Genomic DNA, 25,380 nt, shown 5'->3' on the forward strand with positions numbered 1-25,380 from the left:
ATCTAGTCACTTGTGATGGAACACGATGGAGGATAATGTGAGAAAAAGAATGTGTGTATATACGTATAACTGGGTCACTTTGCTGTATAGCAGAAATTGACAGAACATGGTAAATCAACTATAACTTAAAAATTAAAAAAAAATCCTGTGGACAGAGGCGCAGGTCTTGCCACCTGTAACTGTCTGAGGCCAATGCTGCTTCTATGCCGAAACCCATTTTTACCACCTTGTTTTAAAAATACAGGGGCCTGTACACCCATGTTCCCTGCAGCATTATTCACAATAGCCAAATGGCGGAAGCAAGGGTCCATACAAATGGATGCATAAACAAGGCATGCGCTATGCAGATGTGGAGTATTATGTAGCCCTAAAAAGGAAGGACATTCTGACACAAGCTACAGCAAGGGTGAACCCATGCTCAGTGAAATACGCCAAACCCATAAAGTCAAATACTATTTGGTTCCATTTATACGAGGCACCAGAGGAGTCAAACTCATGGGGAGGTGGCTGGGGAGTTACCCTTTAATACATGGAGCTTCACTCTGCAAGAAAAAAAGCATTCTGGAGATGAATGCAGTGAGGGTTGGATAATAATGGGAATGAACTCGGTGCCATTGAACTATATACTTTTAAAATGGTTAAAATGGTAAATTTTATCTTACATATATTGTGCACCCCCACCCCCAATGCACAAAAGAAAAATACGGGAACAACAGAAGTCCTTGTTGTTCGGACTATTTGTAAAAGCCCTAGAATTTCTACCTGCTAAATTTTCATCAGCTTCAAGAACCATTAATTGAGCTTCTGTGGTTTTTTAATCTGTGAAAGAGAATGCCAACATTTTATAAAATAAATCCTTTTCTTTTAAGTGTTCTTAAATCTTAAATCTTCTGTCCTTTGTTTTACTTTATTTGCTGTGTAAATGAAACAGTAGAAATGCCTTTCTAAACGGTGGAGTGTGGGTCTCTGACACCTTTGAAACACTTGGCTTGAGCTACAGGCAAGATTCAGAGCAGCTAGAAGAGAGTTCCTGTGACTCGGAGATTGTGAGGCTGAGTCTGTGTGATGAAGTGTTCATTTTAGGAGCAGGTGTGGCTATTAGGGAGCACATCCTGACTGTGGTCAAGCAATAAGCTAGGCGCTCCACTCCGTTTCTGCAGAAGTTCTTAGAATAAGCATGTCTCCCCCTCTTTACAAATGCATCTCATATAGCTGGCTGGGCGGCTTGCGCAAGATCTTACAGATCAAGGTAGGGGATGATACGAGATTGGGGACTGCAAACCCCTTTTCACCACTGCATATCTGATACCTGGTAGGTGCTTAACAAATGTTGCTTGTCTATTACCCCCCAATACTCTTTTTGGGAACTTTATAGAGTTACTACAAGACCAGTACTCACAGCCTTGTGATGGAGGGGCTTTGCCCTCTTCCTGCCCAGAGGCACACCTAGAACCGCCATCACTCACCCATCTCCAGGCACAGAAGCATCCCAAACCATGCAAAACGTAGGCTTCAGGGGAAAGAGAGAGTTTTCCCAAAGTCACATCTCTTTTACTGTCTTTGCTCCAGTGTGTGTGTCTTTCCTAACCTAATGGCTTTCTTTCCAAAATCTTGAGTAGTGGGCCATCCCTAGCCTGCCCCCCAGCCTCCATGAGGAAGTGGAAGAGACACAGCCTCTAAGAAATGTACAGGTTTTAAAAGTTCAGAGACTTTGGTTCCAGCAGCAGTTAAGCTTATGATGGAACCTAAAAAGAGAAGATCCTAGTGTTTCCATCATGGCTTCATTCCAGCCAAGGGAACTTCAAAACACTGAGAAGCTAGGAGGAGGATGAGAAAGGGTTGGGAGTGGGTGGAAGGCTGCTCAGATGAGACAAAAATGCCATTAAAAAGTGCCTGAAAGGGGCTGATTGTTAGGCATCGACCGTCATTTAAAGTCTGCATTTTCCCAACCACCACCCGAACCTTTCGCCCTAGCAGTACTCATCCAATGGGCAACCTCGCAGTGGGCTCTGCTCCGGTGGGGAATTTCAGCTCAGCCAGGGACCCCTGCTGGGGTGGGGTGGGGACGCAGAGCAGCGGGGCCTTCAGGGCTGCAGGCAGCTCTGGTCCGCTCCTGCTCTCCAGCGCTGTCAGCTCCGTTCAGCACATCGGCTTAGTCTTGACAGAGCAGAGGCGGAGAAGAGCAACCTTCCTCATTAAACATGCAGCTTCTGGAAACTATCCAGGGCTTTGGATATACTGTGCCTTGCAAAGAACATCGTATGAAAATCACCATTTAGTGTCCTGGCTGACAGCGACAGCCCCTCTTCCTGCAGCTCAGCACAGTCTCTGAGCCGCCCCTGCCTATGACCCCAGGGTTCAGACGCCACCGCTGCAGAGAGCTCCAGCTCTCTCTTCAGGTGCCTTCCAGATGGTGGAAGCCTGTTCTCAGCTCTTCTTCTGGGGCTTTCACTCATCCTAATACCTCTGTGCACGCAGCACCCCAGTTCTGGGGAAAGATGAAACTGCAAATTAGAATTGCTTGTCTCTGCTGACTTGAAGAAAGCCTTTTTTTTTTTTTTTTTTAATTGAAAATTGATTGCAAATTCTCTTCTAGGGATCAGCTCCAGCACTTCTGATGGGCTCTTCCAGACTCACAGAAAAAGAGGTTAGCAGTCAGAGCTGGAGGAGACTTTCAAGGTCAGGTGGCACAAGCAGAAGGGGAAGGGCGAGCCCCCCACTCTCTTAGCTCTTCCTCCCTCGGTCTCTCAGTAGCATCCTTTCCCCTTTCCTGGTCACGCCTCTGCAGCTGTGCCCCGTGGTACCCACCAGAACCTTCAGGGAGAACAGGGCTGCCAAGAGTGGCCTGTTAAGTTCCTTGGAGATCAGGTCCATGGGGAGGGTAACATGGAGTTTGAGGTGCCTTCTGAGACTGTACCCTAAAGCATCCCTGTGCTGCATGGCAACAGCACCAGCTTAACTGGTTTTGCCTCCTTAAATAGGTTGTTGATGAATTAAACAAGTTACCGACAAAAATAGCACTGCACACGTGCAAGGCCTGAACTCTTGTCTCCAGGATGACCCCAGAGCCAAGAATCTTTGGTTTATGGAACTCAAAAAAGAGAAGTGCTGCCACTGGAGCCCTTTACGAAGCGAGAAGTCTTTCAATAAAGAAAACCTGGCTTCCAGTGGCCCCAGTTGCTTAAATTGACTAACTCAAAACCAGCCAATCAGCTTCCAAGTTTCAAATTCCCCCGACCCCTTAAATTTCACCCCAAAAGCCCGGATGGAGTCCTGCTTCCTGTTTCCTTGAGAATGGACCCTGCAGTAGAGCCCTCTCTTTCCTCAAAAGCAGGTGCCATAGTCTTGGCTTCTCTGTGTGTTGGGCAGGCAGCCCTTGATAGGTAGGTCCAGTTCAGGGCCTTTTGCTTGCTGTTCTCCAAGGCCTTGCTTATTGTTTTGTTTTGCATATTGTTATCTTTTTCTTAAAGAGAGCTCCAAATTGCAGCACTCAGACCCCTCCAAACCTGGGTCCGCTCCTGCACACACCCCTTGGCGCTTTCCTGCAGCCAAACAAACAGCACACTAAAACTGTAGCAAATCCGTGCCCAGGCTCACAGCAGGACCCCACTGAAAATGCTCTCCCGTTTCCCATGGGGAAAGCTTAAGGACTTAAATATGTGAAAGAAGGCATTTAGCCTAAGCCATTTAATCTTTAAAAACTCAAAAATGTCACCCACAAATCTTTTCCAAATGATTATTTTGAACGCTGACTTATATTATCTGACTTCAAGCGCCTCTTCTATAGGGATTTGCTTAAATACGTTAAAAGAGGACTGTGGAGTATGGCTGTGGATATGTCCCTTGTTTTGGGACTGTTTCATATTAATAATGAACCTACTCTGTCTGCATCCCCTCCCCCAGTTCACCCTGTGGCGAGACGTGTATCAGTGAGCACATCGCTGGGACCAGGAACCTCAGGGTCTAATCCTGCTGCCACCCAGAACTTTGAAAACAGTTGCCCACATTCAAACTGATTTCTATTCAGAAGACCAAGCCCATCTGAGGGTGCTCAGGAACCAGGCTTTCTTCCACAGGATATGGTCTGTGTAAATGTCCTATTGTTTCATAACAGGACACGAAAATGGGTTCTAACCATGGAGCAGGCAAGGGTTCTACCCAGTGGAATCTGTAAGGCTCATGATATTAAATTTGCATGATTTTAACTTCTCAGAAGAAACTCAATGGCTGAGATTATCTGATTTAAAGAAAAGGCAGCCTTTCCCTCATCTTGCATGCTGCCAAAATTCCGAGGAGGACGGATGGATCAAACACCACAATCCCCATATGGGAACTTCGAGGATATTTTCAGGGTTATTGTGAAGACGACCCATGAAGAAAATGTCCTTACGCCTCTGCCTTTCTGCCTTTTGCTTCTAATTTTATGTGCTCGGGTCTTGTTGGTTTTCCTCCTTTGTGTTCTCCCTCTCTGGCCTCGTCAGTTCTCTCCTCACTCCCTCTCACCCTGTCTTTCGTCAGCTTCCCTCCCACGCCTCCTTTCCCCCTCTTTCCTCTTCCTCCTCTCCTTTTCCTCCTGCCTCTCTCTTAACTTTGACCTTTTTATGCCACCAACCCGCCCTCTGGGCTGTTCACTTGAGGACTCTTCTTTTCAACCAGTAGGGGGAGACCTTACTGCTCACTTTTTTCTCTCAGAGCTTGGTAGCAGGGCTTCCATGCCAGCAAGAAATTCAAGAAGCCTTGGGGTGTATATTTCAATGTATCTAACCATTTATAGAATCTTAAGGAGAGGCAACCAAGCAGCTGGATATTAGACAGTGAAAATCCACCCCTTTGAAGAGGGAATTGAGAAACTCCTGTTTTCATGCCAAAACACTTCACAGGTTCATGTTTATCAAATATGAGGTTGAACCATAGGAAATGGCCCTTTTTTAGGCCAGAAATCATCCCAATGCTGACGACTGATAGAAAAGAACTGTGAGTGCTTGTAGGGATGTCAATGGACAGGTCCTTCTGCTGGCAGCATAAAAGGAATCCTGTCTGGAGTGCTGGAGCTTTTGCTGCGGTTGCAGTAAGTCAGAGACAGCTGGCTGATTTACTGCCCAAATGAAGCACTGGCATTTAACTTGCAGAGAAGTTTATGGTGTCAGACGTTTGGATGTTACACACATTATCACTTAATGTTACAATTTAAAAATACCATAAGAGATAAGTTATTTTTGTTTCTACAGATTTTCAAAGAAAATTGCTCATGTTGGAATGTATTTTATTTTCTCTAGCTGACTTCTTATCTGAAATGAACCTAGTGTACAGATTAAATGCAGCTAAAACCAAAGCAAGGTGTTTTCTAGAGGGTCTTGTACACAAATAAGAATGAATGCAATGATTTACTCCTTTTGCCCCAGTTCTGTCAAAAGTGTTGGCACTGGGCATCAGTTATTTCTGTTTGGCTGTGAAGCTTGGTTCTGGGTTCTTACGAATGCTCATTTTCTATAATGAAAACACTATAAATTTCTAAAATCTACCTAAACTGTAGGTTAGGAGGAATGCTTCCTTTGTATTCTTTTGTTTTACATTATTGTTTATGTTTGTTCAAGTTATTTGTTCTATTATATTTGATTTTTTAGACTACGCAAAGCAATATCTGTGAAACTAATAAATAATGCGACTGCTAGGTTTAATCTTGTTTTGATATTGGATTAAGGGGATTTAAAATGAGGTTAAGTAAATATAGCAAATGTTTTTGGTTTTTTTTAAAATCCAGCAATTATGTACTATGTTACTATCTCTGTGTTCAGCATGTGATCCCAAAGGATCTTTGTAGCTATAAGTGCCAGATTTAAATAAACTATTACTCCAACGTCATACAGAACTTAAATTATCTGACAATCAAATGAGATATGTACACTAAAAACTGGACCATAACTGGATGTCATGACAGTGCATACACATATTGCCATGGAAAGAACGTCAACATAAGGTAATCATAAAACTAACAGCAGGGGAAAATAGGAATAATGAAAATAGGATCTTCAGTTGGCACTGGGGTTATGTGTATGTACTTCCAGCATGGCTCCTCAGAATTTCATAGGTGTTCATATGACAACAGCTGTACTGCGGTCACATGCATCATTTCAACACTTTAGATGTCATTTCATTACTTTTCTAAAATTTCCTTCCTTGGAAACTGTAACAGAGGGAAGATCAGGTAGGTACTAAATATCCATCCCCATCGTCCAATTATGTGAGATGGTAAGTTAATAGCGAATTTTCCCATTTTTGAGAAAATAAGTAAGACCTCAGTGGGTACTTTGATGATGGCTATCTGTCAATGTTTACCTAATTTTTCTGTGCTGTAATATCAATGTTTATCTAAGACTTAAAGCCTTTACCTCTAATTTCTAAAATAATGCAATTTCCCTGGGAGCAATCTTCCTATCATTTGAGAAATGACTCTCTGATCTAGACTCTAAAATAATATCACAGACAAAAATCTGGCCCAAGATACATAGAATCGCTTTCTCTCCAGCCTTTCCTTCCTCTGCAAATGAACATGCCAAGTCTAGTGCTAAGTATAAAGTCTCCAACTGCTCCTCCTTCAATGTGAGCACTAGAAACACTTTTAGGTCAGAGGAATCATGTTCCATGGCTTATTCAGTATTTACTGTTGGTAGAGAAGGTAACAAAAATGTTTTTCTGGGGAATATGGCAATGTTGGCTGCAAAGAGTGCTCTAATCATAGAGACAAGGCTTCTATTCCCAAGAATGGTAGAAAACCTCTACTGAACTACTCCTTCTGTATACTGGGGGAATATGTATAGAAGTATATAAAACTGCCCAAAATATGTGAAACAAACCACTTCCAACAGTGCACAACAGACAATGCAAGGCTGCAATCCTGAGAGAAGGGAAACTCACAGGGTGAGCCCCACAGTCAACCAGCCCTTTCCTTGGGGGGAATTTCCTGACCATGATATAGGCTAGGGTCTGAACAATGCCAATAACTTCTACTGAGTACAGAAAGCAGAGATAAGAGGGTAAGGAAGCTTAAGTGGCTGAATCTGTATTAGCCATTAGCTGAAGTGCCTATTAAACGAGGATCAACACTCTTCAGGAGATAACAAAATCTAGTCTCTACTATATATTATCCAAAATGTAGTCAATTAAATATCAATAGATGTAAAAATAGATAGAAAAAAATGTAACCTAGCATTAAGAAAAAAAGTGGTGGACAGACACCAAAGCCAAGACAGCCCAGATATACTTAGCAGATAAAGACTTTAAGCAGATAAAGACTTAGCAGATAAGACTTTAAGCATTACAATAATGTTCAAATATTATAGAAAAATATAGCTGCAATACGTAAATAGATGGGGAATCTCAGTAGAGAACTAAAACTCAGCAGAGAAATTAAAAGAACCAAATGAAAATTCCAAAACTAAAAAATGTAACAATCAAAGTGAAAAACTCTCTGGATGAGCTTAACAGTATACTGGAGAAGGCAGAAGAAAAAGTGAACATGAAGACAGATCAAAAGAAATGATCCACTTTGAAGAACTGAGAGAGAAAGTTTAAAGAAAAATGTACAGTCTCAGGGACTTATCCTCTGGGGCAATATCAAATGGTTTAACACATGAGTAACAGGAGTTCTGGGAAAAGAGAAAATTAGATGAAGCAAAAAAAAGAAAAAAGAAAAAAAAAGATATAATGGCCAAAATGCCCCAATTTGATGGAAAAAAAAATGATAACTTTCAGATCCAAGAAACTGAATCAATTCTGAGCAGTTTAATGGTAGAGGTCACCTTTGGATTTGGTCAATAATTCACTTGAGTACTGATGTTTCCACCTGGACAAACCTTTAACCCTAAAGTGCTATAGAATGGTTTGGGCCTAGGGGAGCAATTGAAGAGAAAAAAAAGAGTTAACTCATCATTAGTTAACACTTTAATATTTGTAACCGAGCAGAAACTGAAGCTTCATAGATATCTGCTTGGTCCAGCTGCAGGTTAGATCATGGAGAGGTTATTTTCAGTTCCACAGCCTGGTTCTGTGACCCACCATGGCAAATCAATCATCTTTCTGCACAGAAGGCCCAGGTGGTGTGACTTCCTCAGCCTGGGCGGAGCCTGCATGCCACTCTACTCCCTAAGAAGACCTTCCCACCAGGCTAAGAAAAGCACTTTCCTTAGAGTCAGACTGCCAAGGACAAAATCTCCGCTCAGTCACTGGTTAGCTTTGTCACAAACTTAGCATCCCTGAATCTCAGTCTCCTCAATGGTGCAATTAGAATACCCACATCAGGTGATTTTATGAGGATTAAATGAGATAATGATGTAGCCCAGGGCCTGGCATGTGGTGGTCAATCTCTCTCTCTCTCCCTCTTTCATTTAACTGACACTTACTGAAACCAACACTTACTGAATTAGTCGAGATAACGGGGATATAGTGCTGAACAAATAGCATCAAACACTCAGTTATTATTATTATTATTGCCTGAAATGCTTTTAATAGAGAGTAAAGTATTTCACTCACAACTAAAATTCATATATCCATGGAATTTGGCTTAAATTTCCTTTAAGGCATAGGTGAGTCCTACCAGATCTTTTCCTAAGAGTCAGTTTTGATAGGGAGACGGGATATTCACAAACCTTCCACTGAACGTTTCACCAGCCCGACTCCGTGCCAGACCCTTTGTTATGAAGTGGTGAAGGAAGGGATCTGAACACCATTACCTGCTTCTGGATTATTTTGCAGTTGAGGCCCTTGAAGCTCTTTGGATTAAGTGACTTGGGAGATCACACAGCCTCGCGTCAGAGCTGGCCCAGGCACTCTGACCCCACGTCCTGCGCCCTCTGCCTTTCCCTGCTATGTTCAGTTCTTATATCTGTCCATTTGCAAAGCTTTTCCTTCCATTATCTTTAAGAATTCCCTTACTCTATTATCCTCACTAGGATCCAATTTGACTTGATTTGACCTGGTGGGGGCAGAACTGGCAGGGGTAGATGGAGAGAAAGTTAGCAAAAGCTCATAAATGCTGATTTCAAAGAAGAATCTTCCAGCATGTGAGATGAAATCGGATTAATATCTCAGATGACAAACATAAGCAGGTCTTATTGTTTTTTTTTTTTAAATGACAGATGGACTGATACTTCTACAATAACTAATAAAACTGATGCTCATCTCTCCTATTTCAAAGTGAATTTCTACCAACCATGTCATTCCTTTCTAAGTGTGCGGAGATTTCTACATAGCTTCTTACAGGGCACTTCCCATATGCCCAGGAGTCCAAGGGTACCCCAATTCCACATACTTAAATCAGCGTCTCCCTCCAGGCACCTCTTTTTGCATTTCCTCTTGGTGATTTGTATGGTCATCTTGTCACCAAGCCGAAAGGCAGGAGGCATTCCTGCCCCCGCCCCACCCCCGCCCCCTCCCCCGGCTTCCACATGGTCTCCATCTCCAAGCCTTGGACTGTGGTCGCCTCGTTTCTGAGCCCATGTCTGCCATTCTGGCCAGCCCCTCTGTCACCAGGCCTGCTGTGAGTGCCTTCGGCTGCTCTTCCCGCCTCCACGCCTGCATGCCTCTCTCCACGCCCACGCCGCCTCCTGAGCCTCCTCCACTGCTGCCAGCCTCATTCACCCTGAAGGAAATCAGGTGGCCTGACTCATCCATCTGAGCCTCTGCAATGGCTCATGTCACGTACGGGGCAAAATCCACGCTGGTTATAAAGCACCCAAAGCCCTTCATGGGCTTCCTCTCCTTCCTTAGTTCCTCCAGTGCCTGCTGTGCAAGTGACACTCCAGTGACAGTTCTCACTCTTGCACAGGCGTCCAGTTTCACCCCTACCCCCACCCTCACAGGCACACCTGCGTTTGCTCTGCTGGAAGAGCCCTTCCACCTTTGGGTGGCTAATTCACTGTAACTTAAATATTCTAATACTTAGCTCAGATGGCTCTCCTCCAGGAAGCTTTGCCTGAAACCTGAGTACACCTTTTTGGAGTTCCTACAGCCCCGGCCTTGCACATCCTAGAACATTCTGTAGGAATCCTCCACACACCTCGGTCTCTGAATAGATCACGTCTTAGTTGAGCCAAATGGATCTAAGGTTTTTCAGGATCAAAGAAACTCTCTTTGTGTCAAAGCAAAATACAGCTCAAAATTTTCATCCAAAATTTTGGAGATTGCAAAAGAATTTGGAGACCATGGTAACAGTTGCCAAAGCTGCTGATGGTTAAAATTGTTTGTGGGACCAATGTGGGGGGCCCCACCCAGGGATTTGGGCTTAAGTGGGCTCAGGACATCAGTACTGTGATTCTAATGTGCATTCAAGGCCAAGGCCCACTGGATGGGAGTGAACTCAACTCCCAGATAGAAGGGCCAGATTGGAGGATGTTCAGCTGACACCAACTTGAAGCCTTTTAAAATTGAAATACGGCATGCAGTGGAAAGCACTCAGGCCTTAAATCCCGAATTGTGTGACTCGTGTCTTAAAACCTCAGCTCCATCCTTTGGAAAATGGGGATCTCTTGCAGGTTGTTGTGGGGATTAGCCGAGATGACCCTTGTACTAAGAGCATCAAGATTACCAACACTCTGCCAACTGCACGGCGTGACAGACGCCAGCAGAGATCCACTTGACCACAGGACAATTCTACATTAAATGAACTGGTCCCGTGATTAGAACTGCCTGAAAGTCACCTTGTGATTGTGACAAATTCAGTATGAAAGGATTTGTGCATTTGTTTTCACATCTGTCCAACTGGGGTTGGAATGCAAGAACTTTTTTTTTTATTGTTGTGATCTCAAACAATATGTAAAGAGTGATATCAATCAATCAATCAGGAGGGAGATGGTGGACTGCTTGGCAAAGCACAGAGCAACTGCTCTTAGAGGTGACGCAGGCTTTCAAAGAAGCAGAGGTGGATGGCCCAGGTGTCTACTGCTGCATCAGAGGCTAGAAAACCAGAAAGGTTTGGGGTTCCTTCTGGCCAGGCATGGCTGATCATGATGTGCTGGCTTATTTGGTCTTGGTTGGGACATCTATAAAGGGCAGCCTAAGCAAGTCAAAGGAAAGGAATATGACAATGGATCAGTTGCATTGTGAGATTTGAAGTATTTTGGTCCATTTCTCCCATGTTAACAATTTTTGGAAACAGCTTGGCAAGTGTATTTCTCTTGGCCTTAACATTCTCAAAAGCAGAGAGGGCAAAGCAGATAGTGCTGGACCCGAAGTCCACACTGGAGGTCGCTGTGCCAGGGGCTCCTCGCTAGCTCAGTGAGGGAGTTACCCGAACTCCGGAGAACTTAGAAAAGCATCAACACCCACTCCCCGCTTCTGGGCTGTGTCCTTCACTCTCACCAGGCCTCTGGCTCCTTCCCTTTCCCTTCACTTTCACACAACACTCTAATTTTCTTTTTCTTTCTTTCTTTTTTTTTAACTTTTTCAGTCTTTAAGTCTTCCTCCTTCCATCTATTTTCATAATAAAACAAAACCGACAGAAGAGACAATGACAAAAATTAGATAACCTAGTGAAAGGAATGAATTCCTACAAAGGTACACACTACTGAAGCTGACTTGAGAAGAAACAGAAAATCTGGAACAGGCTTGTAAGCAGCAGTGAGTGAATCAATAATCAAAAAACTACCCACAGAGAACAGCTCAGAACCAGATGGCCTCGCTGGTGAATTCCATCAAATCTTCCAAGAAAAATGAACCCCAATTCTTCACAAACTTTTCCAAACAGTGGAAGAGGCATTCCTCAACTCACCTTCCAGACCAGTACTGTTCCGGTATCAACTCCAGACAAAGACATCTGATCTTTTGTGAGTAGTCATAAAAATCCTCAACAAAATACTAGAAAGCCAAATTCAACAACGAAGGAAAATGGTTATATGCCATGAACAAGTGGAGTTTTTCCTAGAAAGGCAAGAACTATGAGACAAATGAGAAAACTAATGCACAAGCCTACGCTGGAGGGGGGTTTTCCTGTCAAGTGCAGACAGACCCTAGACCCCAGCGCTGCGCTGGGTGCTGGGTTCCTGTCTCAGGGTGTTGGGCAGGGCAGGGCGGGGGAAGAGGAAGACACCAGGGTCGCGGTGTTCGCCCCCTTCCAGGGGAGGAAGGGGCGCTCACCCGGGTTTGGGGACTGGAAGTTGTCCTCTGCTCCTCTGCCTGATGTGTTGAACTGCAAAGAGCAGATACTCACAAACAGCTTAGGTACACATTAGTCCCAGCTCTTCCTTTGCAGATGAGGCAAACGAGGACCCCAGCGGCAGAGTGACTTGCTAATAGGTAACTGGTGGGACCCAGGACTGGGGTTCTTGCCAGTTGCTCAGAGGGTATACACTGACCTGGCGGATCTTGCCGTGGATACCGAGGAGAGGATGATGATAACGATAATGATAATTATAGTTAATGCGGTGCTGACCTTGTGCCAGGCAAGATGCTCAGTGCTTTACACGCATTAACTCACCTAATCCTCGTAGACAAGGTACAGATACCAATACTCCCGTGTCACAGCTGAAAATACTGAGGCCGAAAGAGGTTAAGCGACTTGTCAACATCACTCATCTGGGAAGGGTGGCAGTCTGGCTCTTTGCACAATTAATCCCCACCCCCTCTTTAAGAGGGAGCAAGGCAGGCCACTTGAAAGCCTGGGGGCTGAATCCCCGTGTGGAAGGAGGTCTCCACAAACAAGCCTTTCATCACTGCTGGGACATGCTGGTCCAGGGACCCATCTCTAAGACCCATCTCTTAGCTTTTGTCTCTGAGAGGGACATGGCAGGCCATGGTATCAATTGATGCAGCTTTCTTTACTCTGGGGGGGTCCACGGGCTTCAGATTCTGATCCTGAAATTGTCTGCAAAATGTCATGGATCTGAGCTTAAGAGGACACAGATGCCATGTGACGGCTGAAGTGTTACTACGCAGAGGCTCCTGAGGCAGACCTGTGCCTTGGTCATGTGTTTTATGTCCCACCATGCTTTCAGTGTCTTTTCCTAGAAGCTTTGCCAAAAAAATCTGTGCGTGCAGAACAAAGGAATGAATGAAGCTCATGAACCCTTTGCGGGTGGTGGTGGTGCTGTGGGGGTGTGGCTTCCACTTCCACTCAGGTGCACACAACAGATAGGGCACGGAGTCTGAGTGCCCTGGCAGCCTTGGCAAGTCACCTGGGGTCCTAGGTTCTCCTCCAACCCCATCCTGCCTCAGGGCACCAGGTTTCCTTGGTCAGGTCTGAAAGAAGCTCCCTTGGTCAGGGCTCTTCCCCAGTGTGCTGACACAACTGGCACCTCAGGGCACGTGGCTGCGCATGCAGCTCTCGTCCCCACTGCCACACTGTGGCTCATCCCCAGATACGGGGAGAAGAGGAGGGCAAGGAGTCTTGGATTGCTGAGTATCCTCAAGCTTCCTGACATACGGCTGATGCCAGAGGTGAACGGACGCCTTAAAGAGAATCCGCACATTGAAGAGAACTGAAGGGGTTAGTGATGCGGACTGCTTCACCGCGACAAGCTTTCTTCTTAACCTCTCAAGTGTCCTCTTCAAACAATGCTGTGGCATCATGGGCCAGTGGCTTCAGGGTCATTGATTACCTGGGAGGTGGCCTTCCCAGGGCAACAGGCGATTGCACCCTAGCTATTTCTGCCACACAGCTCTCACGGGGTGTGCCCTTAGCTGGAATCATGGCACTAGACTGACTGGACTCTGGAGGGCACGACAGCAGTTTGCTGAATCTGATGAATGGTGTGGAGTGAAACAACCTCCCCACTTCCTTCGTTAAACCCTGCCCTCCCTGGCTCTCAGAGAGGCACACAGTAGGTGGTCAATCAATGTTTGTTGAATGAATGAACGATGCCCCCATCCCATCTTGAACTAAAGTGGCTTAATGGTGTCAACACCTTGAAGATAGTCTTTGTGTATCTTTCAAACCTAGAAAAGTGCCAAGCTTGGTGTAAGCTGTACTAGGGCAGTCACGGGCTAAAGCTGACAGAAGGCCACTGGTTTTGAAAAGGACAAGTGTCACCAGCTCTTCTTGTGAAGGTTCATAACACTTCCTTTACGTATCTGCTTATGTCCTGTCTGCACACAGCTGACTCAGAGGGGGAGGGACTGCACCCTACAGGCCCTGCATCCCCAACACCGAGCCGAGGCCTTGACACCCAGTAGGGACATGGGAGCAGCTGTGAATGAGCAGGAGGAAAGGGACTCTGCATGTGAGATGCACACACACATCAGAGGAGTGGGTAACGGACACCGTGGTCAGGAGTCTGGTTCCTTCTGGTTCTGTCCTTGCAGGACACTTGTGCGCCTGCAAACAGCTGACAAGTCCTCTGAGCACAGATATGCTCGTCTTTGGCTCCTGTGCAGTGTGCGAGGCGGACCTGGGTGTTCGTCCTCAGGCGGGCTCTGGGGCCACGAGTCAGCGGCCCTGCGCCTCTGGGTAGACGGTCAACCTCTCCTAGCTTTAAAAACAAAAGTGGGAGACAAGCGGGCCCACTGCCCACAGTTGGTTGGGGCTAGATGAGAAGCTGAGCCTCAAGGGCTCTGAACACAGCCGATGCTCCGTGATGCCATCAATACCTCTCCTGCGGGCCCGTCCCCTGACTCTCTCGCTGTCCTGATTTTCCTTCTCTGAAAAGTAAGGGGGGACGGCGACCCTTAAAGTTCACTTGTGTGGGGAGTGTGGACAGAAAGAGAGGTCCCGAGGTCATTTAAGGAGTGGCAAGGACTCTGATGTAGGCATACTTTCTTTCCAAGAAGACGAATTATTAGCAAAGCAAAACACAAACGAGACACCACTACTAACCCACAGACACCAAAAAGCTTCCACTTGGGGGCTGCGGCCCGGCTCCCATGCTGTGGCAACAGCCCAGGGCCACTGGGATTAAGCTCCCTCAGTCCCCAGCGACTGAAGACAGAGCTTTGGGACTGCTGGCTTTTGCTCTGCACTTGTTTATTCACAGAAAGAGCACACCCAGGAGGCCGACACTCCCCTGGTTTTTACCCCAAGAGGCAAGTCTGACCTGTTGGTCAAGGAAATTCTGCTGTGGATGCTTCAGGCCTGCAGAGAGCAAACAGCGAAACAGCGCTGGGGGCCACGAGACTGGGTCCCTTTCAGAAACACTTTCCTGTTGTTTGTTCCCAATAGAGAGTGGCCACTGCCTGACAGACACCTGAGCAAAATGTGAAGGCACTGGTGTGTCTGAAGGCACAGGGCTGGGCCGGGCCGCGAGGTCAGGTGGCCTTGCAAAGATCCGCCCCTGCCCCGCGTCCCCCACGTGCAGAGTGAAGGCAAAGCCACACCCGCGGAGACACACCACCCGGAGCCTCTAGGGAGAGGCCCCCGGCCAGGTTTTACTGTCGCTGAAGAACACGTGGGCTGATTACACACTCAGGTGTGCACGGGGCTCTACGGTTTGGGCCGAAAGTGGGGCAGCCAAGTCCACTGCACTTAAAGGAGGCGTGGGGGAGATGGGACAGAGCAGGGCAAAGGGACGCCAAGGGACACGGGGACTCTCTAGACAGACAGCTCAGCTCCAGGAAGCTCTGCCTCACCCCAGACAGCGCCCTGGTTCTGTGCGCAGGAGTTTCCCAGTGCAAGCTGTTTCTGGAAGAGATGCTGCGTGTACCCCTCAACACAGCCCCAAAGAAGCCGACCACAGGGTCCCCTGGGTGGACACTGCCTTAACTTAATGCTTCCTTTCCCTCCCTGAGCCTCTGTCATGGGTGTCCTGGGAAGTTTCCAGGTGACTGATTGTTACTGGTTAGTGAACGGAGATGCGGGAGAAAAGTCTTTGCAGGGAGCTGTGGTCCTACCATGTCGCTCTGGGACTGTGTGGCCCCGTACGCTGCCATCCCGTTGGAGGGCGCGGCCGGCTGCGGTGTGTCAGGCTGGATGTACCCTCTTCTGTCAATGAGGCTATGAGAGAAAACAGAACAGCACAGGAGGCAGAGTGAATAAAAAGCCAAAACGCCACCAACACTCTTAATTTCCATCTCAGGGGTCCCCCTTTCTGTGACGGGCCCCCCAGGCCCCTCGGAACACACCTCTGCTCACCTTCACCTGCGGTCAGGCTTCAAAATCTGTCCCTTTTGCCAGGAGCATCTGTTCCCTCCCTGCCACCTGCTGCAGCCCCACCCTCCGCCCCACCCTGAGGACCAGGGCACCCCTCCCACCTGCACAGCCTCCATCACTGACCTCGGAGCCCGAACCCCTGAACTTAGCCTGCAGGCCTCACACAACCTTCCTCTCCAGCCTCAAACCCACATCTTTTTTTTTTTTTTTTTTCGTCTTTTTAGGGCCGCACCTGCTGCATATGGAAGTTCCCAGGCTAGGGGATGAGTCAGAGCTGCAGCTGTCAGCCTACACCACAGCCACAGCAACATGGGATTGGAGCCGTGTCTGTAACCTACACCACAGCTCATGGCAATGCAGGATCCTTAACCCACTGAGCGGGGCCAGGGATGGAACCTGCATCATCATGGAAACTAACCAGGTTCTTTACCTGATGAGCCACAACAGGAACTCCTCAAACCCACATCTGATTTTGCACACACGGCCTTTGCAGCCTCACCCCTTCACCAAGTGTGTCTGAGCACTGGCTGTGAGCAGCGCACTGCCCGGGAACAGAAGCACGCACCCAGGAGCGCTCCTGGCCTGGCTGCCTCAGCATTTTGGGTCCAGCTCTGGGTTTTAACTGCCCACACGCTCCTCATCCCTTCCCCACACTGTCCATTCTCTGAGCCCCAGCTCCTGCTCTAGGCCTTGTGCAGCATCTTCCCTCCGGCTTTGCTTAGCCCTGCCTGGGATCCCTTGATGGCACAGGTCACAGTTCACCTGGTGTCAAGCCTTGGCGCTGCTGGGTGCAAATGCTTGTTGACTGAATAAATGACAACGGGCCTGAGGTCTTCCACAGACGGGCTTTAGAATAACAAACCAGAGCAATGCTTCTCGCCTTTACTTGATGGCACAGAGGCCCTGGAGGAAGGTGAGGTCAAAGCTCACTTTCTCCTCAAGTGAAGACTCCTTGCTGCCCTGGGTCTAAGGGCAGAACCGCGAAGGCCACGGGAGGATTGGCTGGGAAGGTCGGGTCCTGCGGTGGCCGCCCGTGTCGGGGGCTGGCCACGCTCCCTGCAGCCTCTGCAGACGCCCCAGGCACATCCTCCAGCCCACTCGCTCCTGGTCCTGGGGGAGGAGGTGCTGAAGCCGCTCCGCAGTCAGGCCGACTTTCAGAAGACAGGGGTCAGCATCACAGCTACCACCAGGGGTCTTCAAGTGACAGGCCAAGAAGCCATTCAAAAATACTTGTGGGAGCTCCCATTGTGGTGCAGTGGTTAACGAATCCGACTGGGAACCATGGGGTTGCGGGTTCGGTCCCTGCCCTTGCTCAGTGGGTTGACGATCCGGCGTGGCCGTGAGCTGTGGTGTAGGTTGCAGACGCGGCTCGGATCCCGCGTCGCTGTGGCTCTGGTGTAGGCAGGTGGCTACGGCTCTGATTAGACCCCTAGCCTGGGAACCTCCATGTGCTGCGGGAGCGGCCCAAGAAATAGCAAAAAGACAAAAAACAAAAACAAAAACAAAAAAATTAACTTGTGACCAAAAAAAGGACACAATGAACTTCTTTGCAGAACAGATATTGATTCACAGACTTTGAAAAACTTAGGGTTTCCAAATGAGACAGGTTGGGGGGTGGGGGGATGCACTGAGGGTTTGGGATGGAAATGCTATAAAATTTGTTTGTGATGATTGTTGTATACCTATAAATGTAATAAAATTCACTGAGTAATAAAAAAAATTATTGTGGCAGGATCTGGAAATGGGACTCTCTGCTTCAGTTTCAGTTGAATCCCCTGAGGTTTAGACAAAACAGGAGGCTACAAGCACCTCCATCTTCCAAAGAGGAGGTGCTGGGCCCTCGTGGAGGACTTTTAAAGGGGTTCTCAGACCAAATCTGCAGGGGCGTTCAAGGCCATCAAAGATCAAAGGTGACAGAGCGAAGAAGAATGTCTTGGTGTGAGGGGGTCGCTGCTCCTGCTGATCACCAGATGGAGGGCAGGGCTGGTACAGTGAGGGTGGGGCCGGGTGTGGCACCCGGAAGAGGGCCAGCGTGGAGCTGGCTCAAGGGACAGGTTAACCTGCTGGCTCAGGCAGGTCAAACTGCCCTGAGTCTTTTTTTTTCAACTGACAGGAGAAATTAAGGGGCTTGCAGAGGATTTCATCCAGGAGCAAGAAAAGAACTAGGTCATCCAGCGGGTCTGAAAGGGCAGCAGGGGATTATAGAAAAAGTCATCCTTGCCCACTTGCTATGCGTTCAGCCCATTTCAAGTACTAGCCACGCACCTAAGACTGTGACACTCTGCTCCAAAGCTCCTCCTGGCCCTTGAGGCTCATGAGCCCCTCCTACGCTCATCTCATCTCCTGCCTTACCCCTCCCTCTGGATCCTCCTCTGACAGGCTGGGCCACCCCCTACCTCTGGGCCTTTGCACATTCTGTCCCCTCTCTTCTCCCACCATCCCTTCTCCCCAGTTCCTCCTGATCCTAAAATGGTTCACACCTTACACCCCCTCCTCCAGGAAGCCCTCCCAGGGGTCCCGTGGAAAGTGCATGCAACCCATCACAGCCCCTCCTGCCAGGCAGACATGCCGTTGACGGGCCTGTATCATTCACTTCTTTCAGGTGCGTCCCTGGCCCCTAGCACGGGGCGCTCTCAGTAAGAGCAGCAAGTGAATTCTTCAGACTGGCTGACCCACAGCACCAGCTTGGAGGGAGGGCCCAGCCCTGACCACACCTAGTACTTTCTGTCTTTCCAATCTTCCATTCCTCCAGCCAGACTTGTCATGAGGACCCCCTCCCCCCAAACCTGGCTGTCCCCAGCCTGCTGCCCCCACACCTCCGGAGACACTGCAGGGAATGGAAGGTGGGTCTTTGTGCTCCAGGTCCGTGAGGTCTGTGTAAACACAAAGACACACACTTCCTCCCCCAAGGGCACACTGTTACACGGCCTGGCAACGCTTTAGAGGCATCCCAGGCACGTAATGCTTGGCACACGGGCGGCCCTTGACCCCTGCCTGAGGTGAGGGACACTGCTCATTCCACAGGCTTGTCTGGGATGCGCGTGGAAGGCCTGGCAGCAGCCCACCCTCCCTCACAAACCCCTAAGCGGTCAAGCTGGTCCAAGGGAAGCGCCACTCCTGAGAAAGGCCCCGTCCAGAGGAACCTGGACTTTGGAAAGAAGACCCAGCTCCACCAAAGCGGTAACATCTAATCCGACTGCTGAAGACATAACTTCAGCCATGATAAGACCGGATCTATAAACAATACGAAATGCAAATCAAAGCTCTGGGAACAAGAAAGAGAGCTGGACAAAACGTGAGACTTTTAAATTCCTCTCCTAGATTTTGATATCTGTTTCAGAAACAGGGAAAGATGTTGTTCGGGCCCCTTTTGCCTCTCCTACTGTTTCCTGGCCTGCCCCCACCATCCACAAATAAACACACACCGGTAGGACATACAAGCTAACTCGTGAAAAATCAAGCATTTCTGGAGGGATTTTCTGGCCTAAAGAGCCCCAGAGGGATTCCCAGGTGGCTGGCGTGCTCTTGGGGACAGGCACCCTCTAGGCATGTCTGACGCCCCAGCCCAGGTGGCCCTTCCACGCAGAGCCCTTGGCTGCCCTTCCTGCTGTCCCTCCCCAGAGGAGGCCTCTGAGGGACAGATCGGAGCCCGCAAGGGCCTCGAATTCAGGATGAGAATGGCACACTGACCTCCCAACTTTCTAGGCCCTAACTGAAAGCCATCAATTTCCAATTCCCCAAGAGCCCCAGTAACTATAATCCAGTACCAAATAATACGTGGTCTTGGAATCTAAGCCTGATTTTTTTTTTCTGGGGTTGGGGGGATCACTCTTCCTTCCCTAATGAAGTTTCACTGAGGCTGACAGTCAAACTCTGCATTCCATGAGCACCAACCGGTGATGGCTGGCTGTGGAGCTCCAAGTGCACGGCGGGGCTGCCGTGGGGACAAGCCAGTGGCTTTTGTGGTTTCTCCCCAGTTACACATTGAGATGCCAAAAGGGAGGAAGGCTTGGAGATGCCGTCTAGAGACTGGAACATATATATGCACGATGAATCATTCTGATGATTGTTCGGCTAATCTGCTAAAATACTCCACGTGGACGCACTCACCAAGGAGTCAAGAACTGACCTGGTTTGTATAATTGTGACCCGGAGCCAGTGAGCAGAGTGGGCGCACACACTGGTCCTGACGGCCGCTGCCTGGGTGTGAGAGCTGACCAGGCAGCATTCGCCAGCTGTGTGATCTCATTGCTTTACCTCCCTGAGCCTTGGTTTCCGCGGCTGTGATAGTACCGACCTTATGGGGCAGCGCGAGGTTTGCACAGCCAGGCCGAGTAAAGCATTTAGAGCAGAGCCTAACGCTATTCAGTATAGGTCAGCCCTGCCCTTGGTCACGTTACTGCTGTTTTACCAATACCACAATCTCACCTGCTTCAGCCCACACTGTGCTCTCCCTCCGAGCTATCTTAGTATTCCTGTTTTGTACAATGCAGCTCTTAGCACTCATTTCTATGGGTTTTCTGTCTGTCTCCTTTTTTTCTTTCTTTCTTTCTTTCTTTTTTTTTTTTTGTCTTTTTAGGGCTGTCCCCTTGGCATGTGGCGCTTCCCAGGCTTGGGGTCAAATCCGAGCTGTAGCTGCCAGTCTACATCACAGCTCACGGCAACGATGGATCCTTTACCCACGGAGTGAGGCCAGGGACCGAACCCACATCCTCATGGATACTGGCTGGGTTCATCAATCCCTGAGCCACGACTGGAACTCCTCTACGGGTTTTCTAATGCTCCCTCCATCGTGTTCTGGCTCCCTTCCTACACAGTTCCCTGCTCATTACGCATGTTCAACACCATCCAATAATTAACGGGGTCACAAGCCTTTGTCTCCCTATTTTGATCCTGAGCAGATTTTCCCCAAACTTGACACAACTCAGTGGAATGTTATACCGAGCATCACACAACAAGCCTACCACAAGCCAAATCTCTGTTCCGCTGAGGCTTTGTCTCCGAGGCACAAAGCGAGTGCTGACCTGGCTGGTGGCCACGGCAGTGGCCAGGGTGCTGCCACCCGAGGCCGGTGCTGACGCGCTGGGGCATGTGCATCCCCAGACCTGTTAAAAAGCATGACGTGGTCTGAATCTTACCTTGGAGAGATGGGCCCACACAGGGCAACACAGCAATTTGTAAAGATATTTCCGTAGCTGTAGGGGTTGTAATTTTCTTTACCTCTTTTATTCGACCAAGATCCTTTAATCTGAAAGAGAAGAACAGTCCATGACACCGTCTCCCTGCCAGCAATGCCACAGGTTAGGCGAATCGGCCCATGAGAAGCCCGAAAAGAATGCCAGGATCTCCACTCATTTCTTCAGCAGGAGAAACTGGGAAACTGGCTTTGACCCCAAACCTGGAAATATCCCCTAAGAGCCAGTCAGACTGGAGAGAAATAACATTCTCTGGGCAGAATAATCTCTTATTTCTACGGCATGGTACTTAAAAGGCCAGCCCACACAAACCAGTGGAGATTTTTTCATATCACACCCAGCGTGTCAGGTAGTAATGAAATGAAAGGGGTAACGTGTCTCCCCTAATTTGCCCATTTATAGCCTGAATTCTGCCTCCTTTGTTCATGTTGCCAAAATAATTCCACTGGATAGTTCTGATGTTTGTAGGTACTGAATGCAAATAACTGCCTTCATATTCTCTTAACGCATACATCTCATCAAGACTGATTTTCTCAAGCCTTTAAGGCATCCTACTTCCAAGACATTTAATTCATGTATGGACAGAATCTTGTCAGAATCTAAATATTCTGAGCAAAAAGGACCAGGTACATGCAGAAGTTTTTCCTCACATTAGGTTCTCTGGTTTTATACCTCCTCTCCATCTGCATTAAATACAGGCAGATAAGCCTGGATAAAAAGTCAAACTTTGTGGGAGTTCCCATTGTGGCTCAGTGGTTATGGACCCAACTAGTATCCATGAGGATGCAATTTCAATTCCTGGCCTTGCTTGGTGGGTTCAGGATCTTGTGTTGCTGTGAGCTGTGGTGTAGATTGCAGACACAGCTCGGATCCTGAGTTGCTGTGGCTGTGGTGTGGGCTGGCAGCTGCAGCTCCAATTCAACCCCTGGCCTGGCAAACTCCATATGCCACAGGTGCATTTTTTATTAAGAAAATAAAAAGAAAAAAAAAGTTAAGCTTTGGGTCAGGCAATCGCTTCCCAAAATGATCTGAGAGGCCAGCCTGCATGGTCTCTCTTCAGTGGGGTGAACAGGAATAGGATCCCTCCTCAGACCTCACAACTGGGGGTCACTCAGTTGATCTTAGCATCTAAGTGACGTGGTCAGAGAGCAGGACAATTTGGAGACTGGAGATAGAGCAAGTGGAGATTGATGTCAGAAAATGCTTCCCCTGGAGTTCTTGTCGTGGCTCAGTGGCTAACGAACCCAACTAGTAACCATGAGGTTACAGGTTCTATCCCTGGCCTTGCTCAGTGGGCTAAGGATCCAGCGTTGCCATGCACTGTGGTGTAGATCGCAGATGTGGCTTGGATCCTGTGTTGCTGTGGCGTTGGCCAGCAGCTGTACCTCCGATTCAAACCCTAGCCTGGGAACCTCCATACGCTGCAAGTGCAGCCCTAAAAAGGCAAAAGCCAAAAAAAAAAAAAAAAGTGAGAGAGAGAGAGAAAAAGAAAATGCTTCCCCTGCAGGCTCTTTGCTCTGGGAACTTAAGTCTGAAATGGGAGCGCAGAGACCTGGGCCCCTCACCTCTTCTTTATTCCCCACAAGAGAATGGGCCTGGACCCCAACCTGCCAGGAACTTACGTCTTCATTCGTGGTCTGGTTGGAGCTGATCAGGTACGTGTGGAAACCCGAGAGCCCCACGATGGACCAGACGGAGAAGAAGCAGACCACGGCCTCCAGCACGGTACCTGGAGTCAAGGAGGTGAACCAGCAGGACAGTGACGCTCTTAAGGCCCCACAGGAGCTGGATGACTGCGATCTGGACAGGAACCACCCTCAGGGTACCCAGGCCCTTGTGTCTACCTAGCCTGGCACTGGTGTTCTCCCAGCCAGGGAGACCCTCCAGGGCAGCACAAGCCACATCCTCCTTCACAGCACAGCATTTATGCTCAGTAAGTGATCAGTATGCTCCCTGAACATGCCTTGCTTCCCTTCCATGGCTGATGGTTCTGTGACTGTCCTCCCCAGGGGCCAGACCTTTGCCCCTCCCCCGTGACTCACTGTGCAGCCAAAGACAGTGGCAACAAAATCAGGAAGCACACTGGCCGGTGTTGGCAGCAGCCCAGGCCTTTGGTGAATGGACTGGATATCAAATTTCACTTCAGTCACAGACTCTCACTTTGGTTTCTGAAGGCTGGGGCCTGCAGAACTAAGTTTCTCTCCCAACCTGATTGGAGGCTGTTGACAGTCACTTATAGGACTGACTACGGATGGTTACAGCCTGGGAAGGGCTTGTCTTCCTGGCTCTCTCTGTCCTTGGATGGCCCTGGCTGCCTGCCCCTGTTGTGGATGGGCTTCTGACCTGGCCAGGGCATTTCTCACCATGGCATCAGGATGAGTGGTATTTTTCCTTAGGGGACCTTTTCCCAGTCCCTCAGCCAAGCCTGACACATAGGCTGTCCTCAGCCATTTGACAGGCAGCTGGGAGATGTGGAAACACATTGAGTGATGGGCAGTCTCGAGTTCCACAAGGTGTGCTATAACCAAAGGAGGAAAAGCCTGGCATTCTTCGTCAGATGAGATAAATCAGCCAGAAGAGTGGCAATTTGAAAAGACGAGAGAATTTTTCTATCCCACAAATATTTATAAAATTCTATTTACAAGATACAGATGTTCCCAGGAAAAAAATATTCATCATAGGTCTGGGAGTTTAAATATACATCGTGCATCCACTGCCAATAAATTACAGGCCAGAGAAAGTAAATACTCATGCTTTCCTAAGGCTTCCAAGGATGGAGGCTGTAGATCACACCATAATACATCACCATTGATTTTTTTTTTCAGGACTGAATATAATTCATCTTTAGAGAAGAGAAATGAATACACCATCCAGGGCAGCGCCATCACCCGCCACGTCATGATTAACAAATGCCACTATCCAGCATGAGGGCTGCACACAGAAGAGCAGGCATGAACTGATGCCTGCCTGTTGACTGACTTCCAACATCAGGATAACCCACTGGGTCTGCTCTTGGCAAAGTGGGAAAATGCTTTACTTTTCTAAGGCTTAAGCTTCTTGAAACGGCAAGGTCTCAGAAAAGCCCCACCCTGAAATTAAAAGGACATCTCAGAGAGAAGATGCCCTCAGCCAGTTGGCCAAGGTGAACACAGCGCAGAGCAGTGGGATCTCACGGATCCAACAGGTGGCGCCCCTGGGGAACCCAGCTGGTCCTGGGGAGGAAGGAGGTGAACGGGATGGAGGAGAGGAAAGTAAGGCAGATTCTGGGAAAGTGGATAAGTACGGAGTGGGGGAGGATCTGCCCGGGGGTGGGGGTGGGGATGCAGAGAAGCAGACCCCTCCCTAGGCTGCTACCCTTCCGACCCCAGCAACCCTGTCATCTCGCCCAGGGCTACCTGTAGCTACGGCGGGAGGCCTCGCTGCACATGGGGACACAGGGATGGTGGTCCAGGTGGTAAAGACGGTCTCGCTCTCAACCACCTCCTGACAGGTCAGGGCTCACAGATGCCCCCTTCCCCGCCGTGTCTCCCCACCCAAGAGAGCACAGAGAGGTCAGGAGCCCCTTGGGGGAGTCCTGCCCCACAGTGGCCTGAAAGCAGAAGTGAAGTGGCTTGAAGTAGAGGGTGGATGGAGAGGAAGCAGTGTAAAGACTCATTGGGAGAACTGAGTTGTGTAAAGGGAGGTGACACTGGCAGGGACACTGCAGGAGCTGGAAGGAAAAGACAAGTGGCAGAAAGATCAAAGAGGAGGGGACAAATGGAATGAAGACACGGGGAGAAAAGAGAGAGTAGAGAATGAACCAAAAGACTTACTGACTGAATACGTCATGAAGAGCTCAACTCCGGGCTCGGAAATATTTAGGTGTCACCGATAGTTAGAATGAGGGTCATGTCAAAACATACGTGTGAACCATATGAAAATGGGCATGTGCAACGGAGGAGGGCCATGGCCTTGAAACCGGCCACGGCTCAGTTTCCGGCCGCCGCCCCCCTTGCAATGCCACTTCCATGATTACCTCCAGGAGGAGGCAATGTTGTCGGGGCATGCGGCATTTCCAAGGTTTACAGCAACCCCCCCCCCAAAATATGCAGTGTTCTATATTAATATCTCATC

At 48.6% G+C, this 25,380-nt stretch overlaps 1 protein-coding gene across 11 annotated transcripts in view; it reads right to left on the reverse strand.

Annotated features, from left to right (window-relative positions):
- The window catches only part of ZDHHC14 (zinc finger DHHC-type containing 14), a 271,704-nt gene that overhangs the window by 4,966 nt on the left and 241,358 nt on the right, over positions 1 to 25,380 (reverse strand). For 8 of the 11 annotated variants that reach the window (XM_021086517.1, XM_021086485.1, XM_021086500.1 and 5 more), the window contains exons 6-8: positions 22,890 to 22,992; positions 21,211 to 21,320; positions 15,814 to 15,916 (exon numbers count right to left, since the gene is read on the reverse strand). In XM_021086517.1, coding sequence (XP_020942176.1) covers positions 15,814 to 15,916; positions 21,211 to 21,320; positions 22,890 to 22,992 — 316 coding nt within the window. Of the gene's footprint in view, positions 1 to 1,750; positions 11,051 to 11,764; positions 11,851 to 15,813; positions 15,917 to 21,210; positions 21,321 to 22,889; positions 22,993 to 25,380 lie in introns of those variants that run through there. The other 3 variants (XM_021086525.1, XM_021086502.1, XM_021086522.1) reach the window with 3 other exon arrangements.

The sequence above is a fragment of the Sus scrofa genome, chromosome 1, assembly GCF_000003025.6.
Source record: "Sus scrofa isolate TJ Tabasco breed Duroc chromosome 1, Sscrofa11.1, whole genome shotgun sequence".
NCBI classification, from domain to species: Eukaryota; Metazoa; Chordata; class Mammalia; order Artiodactyla; family Suidae; genus Sus; species Sus scrofa.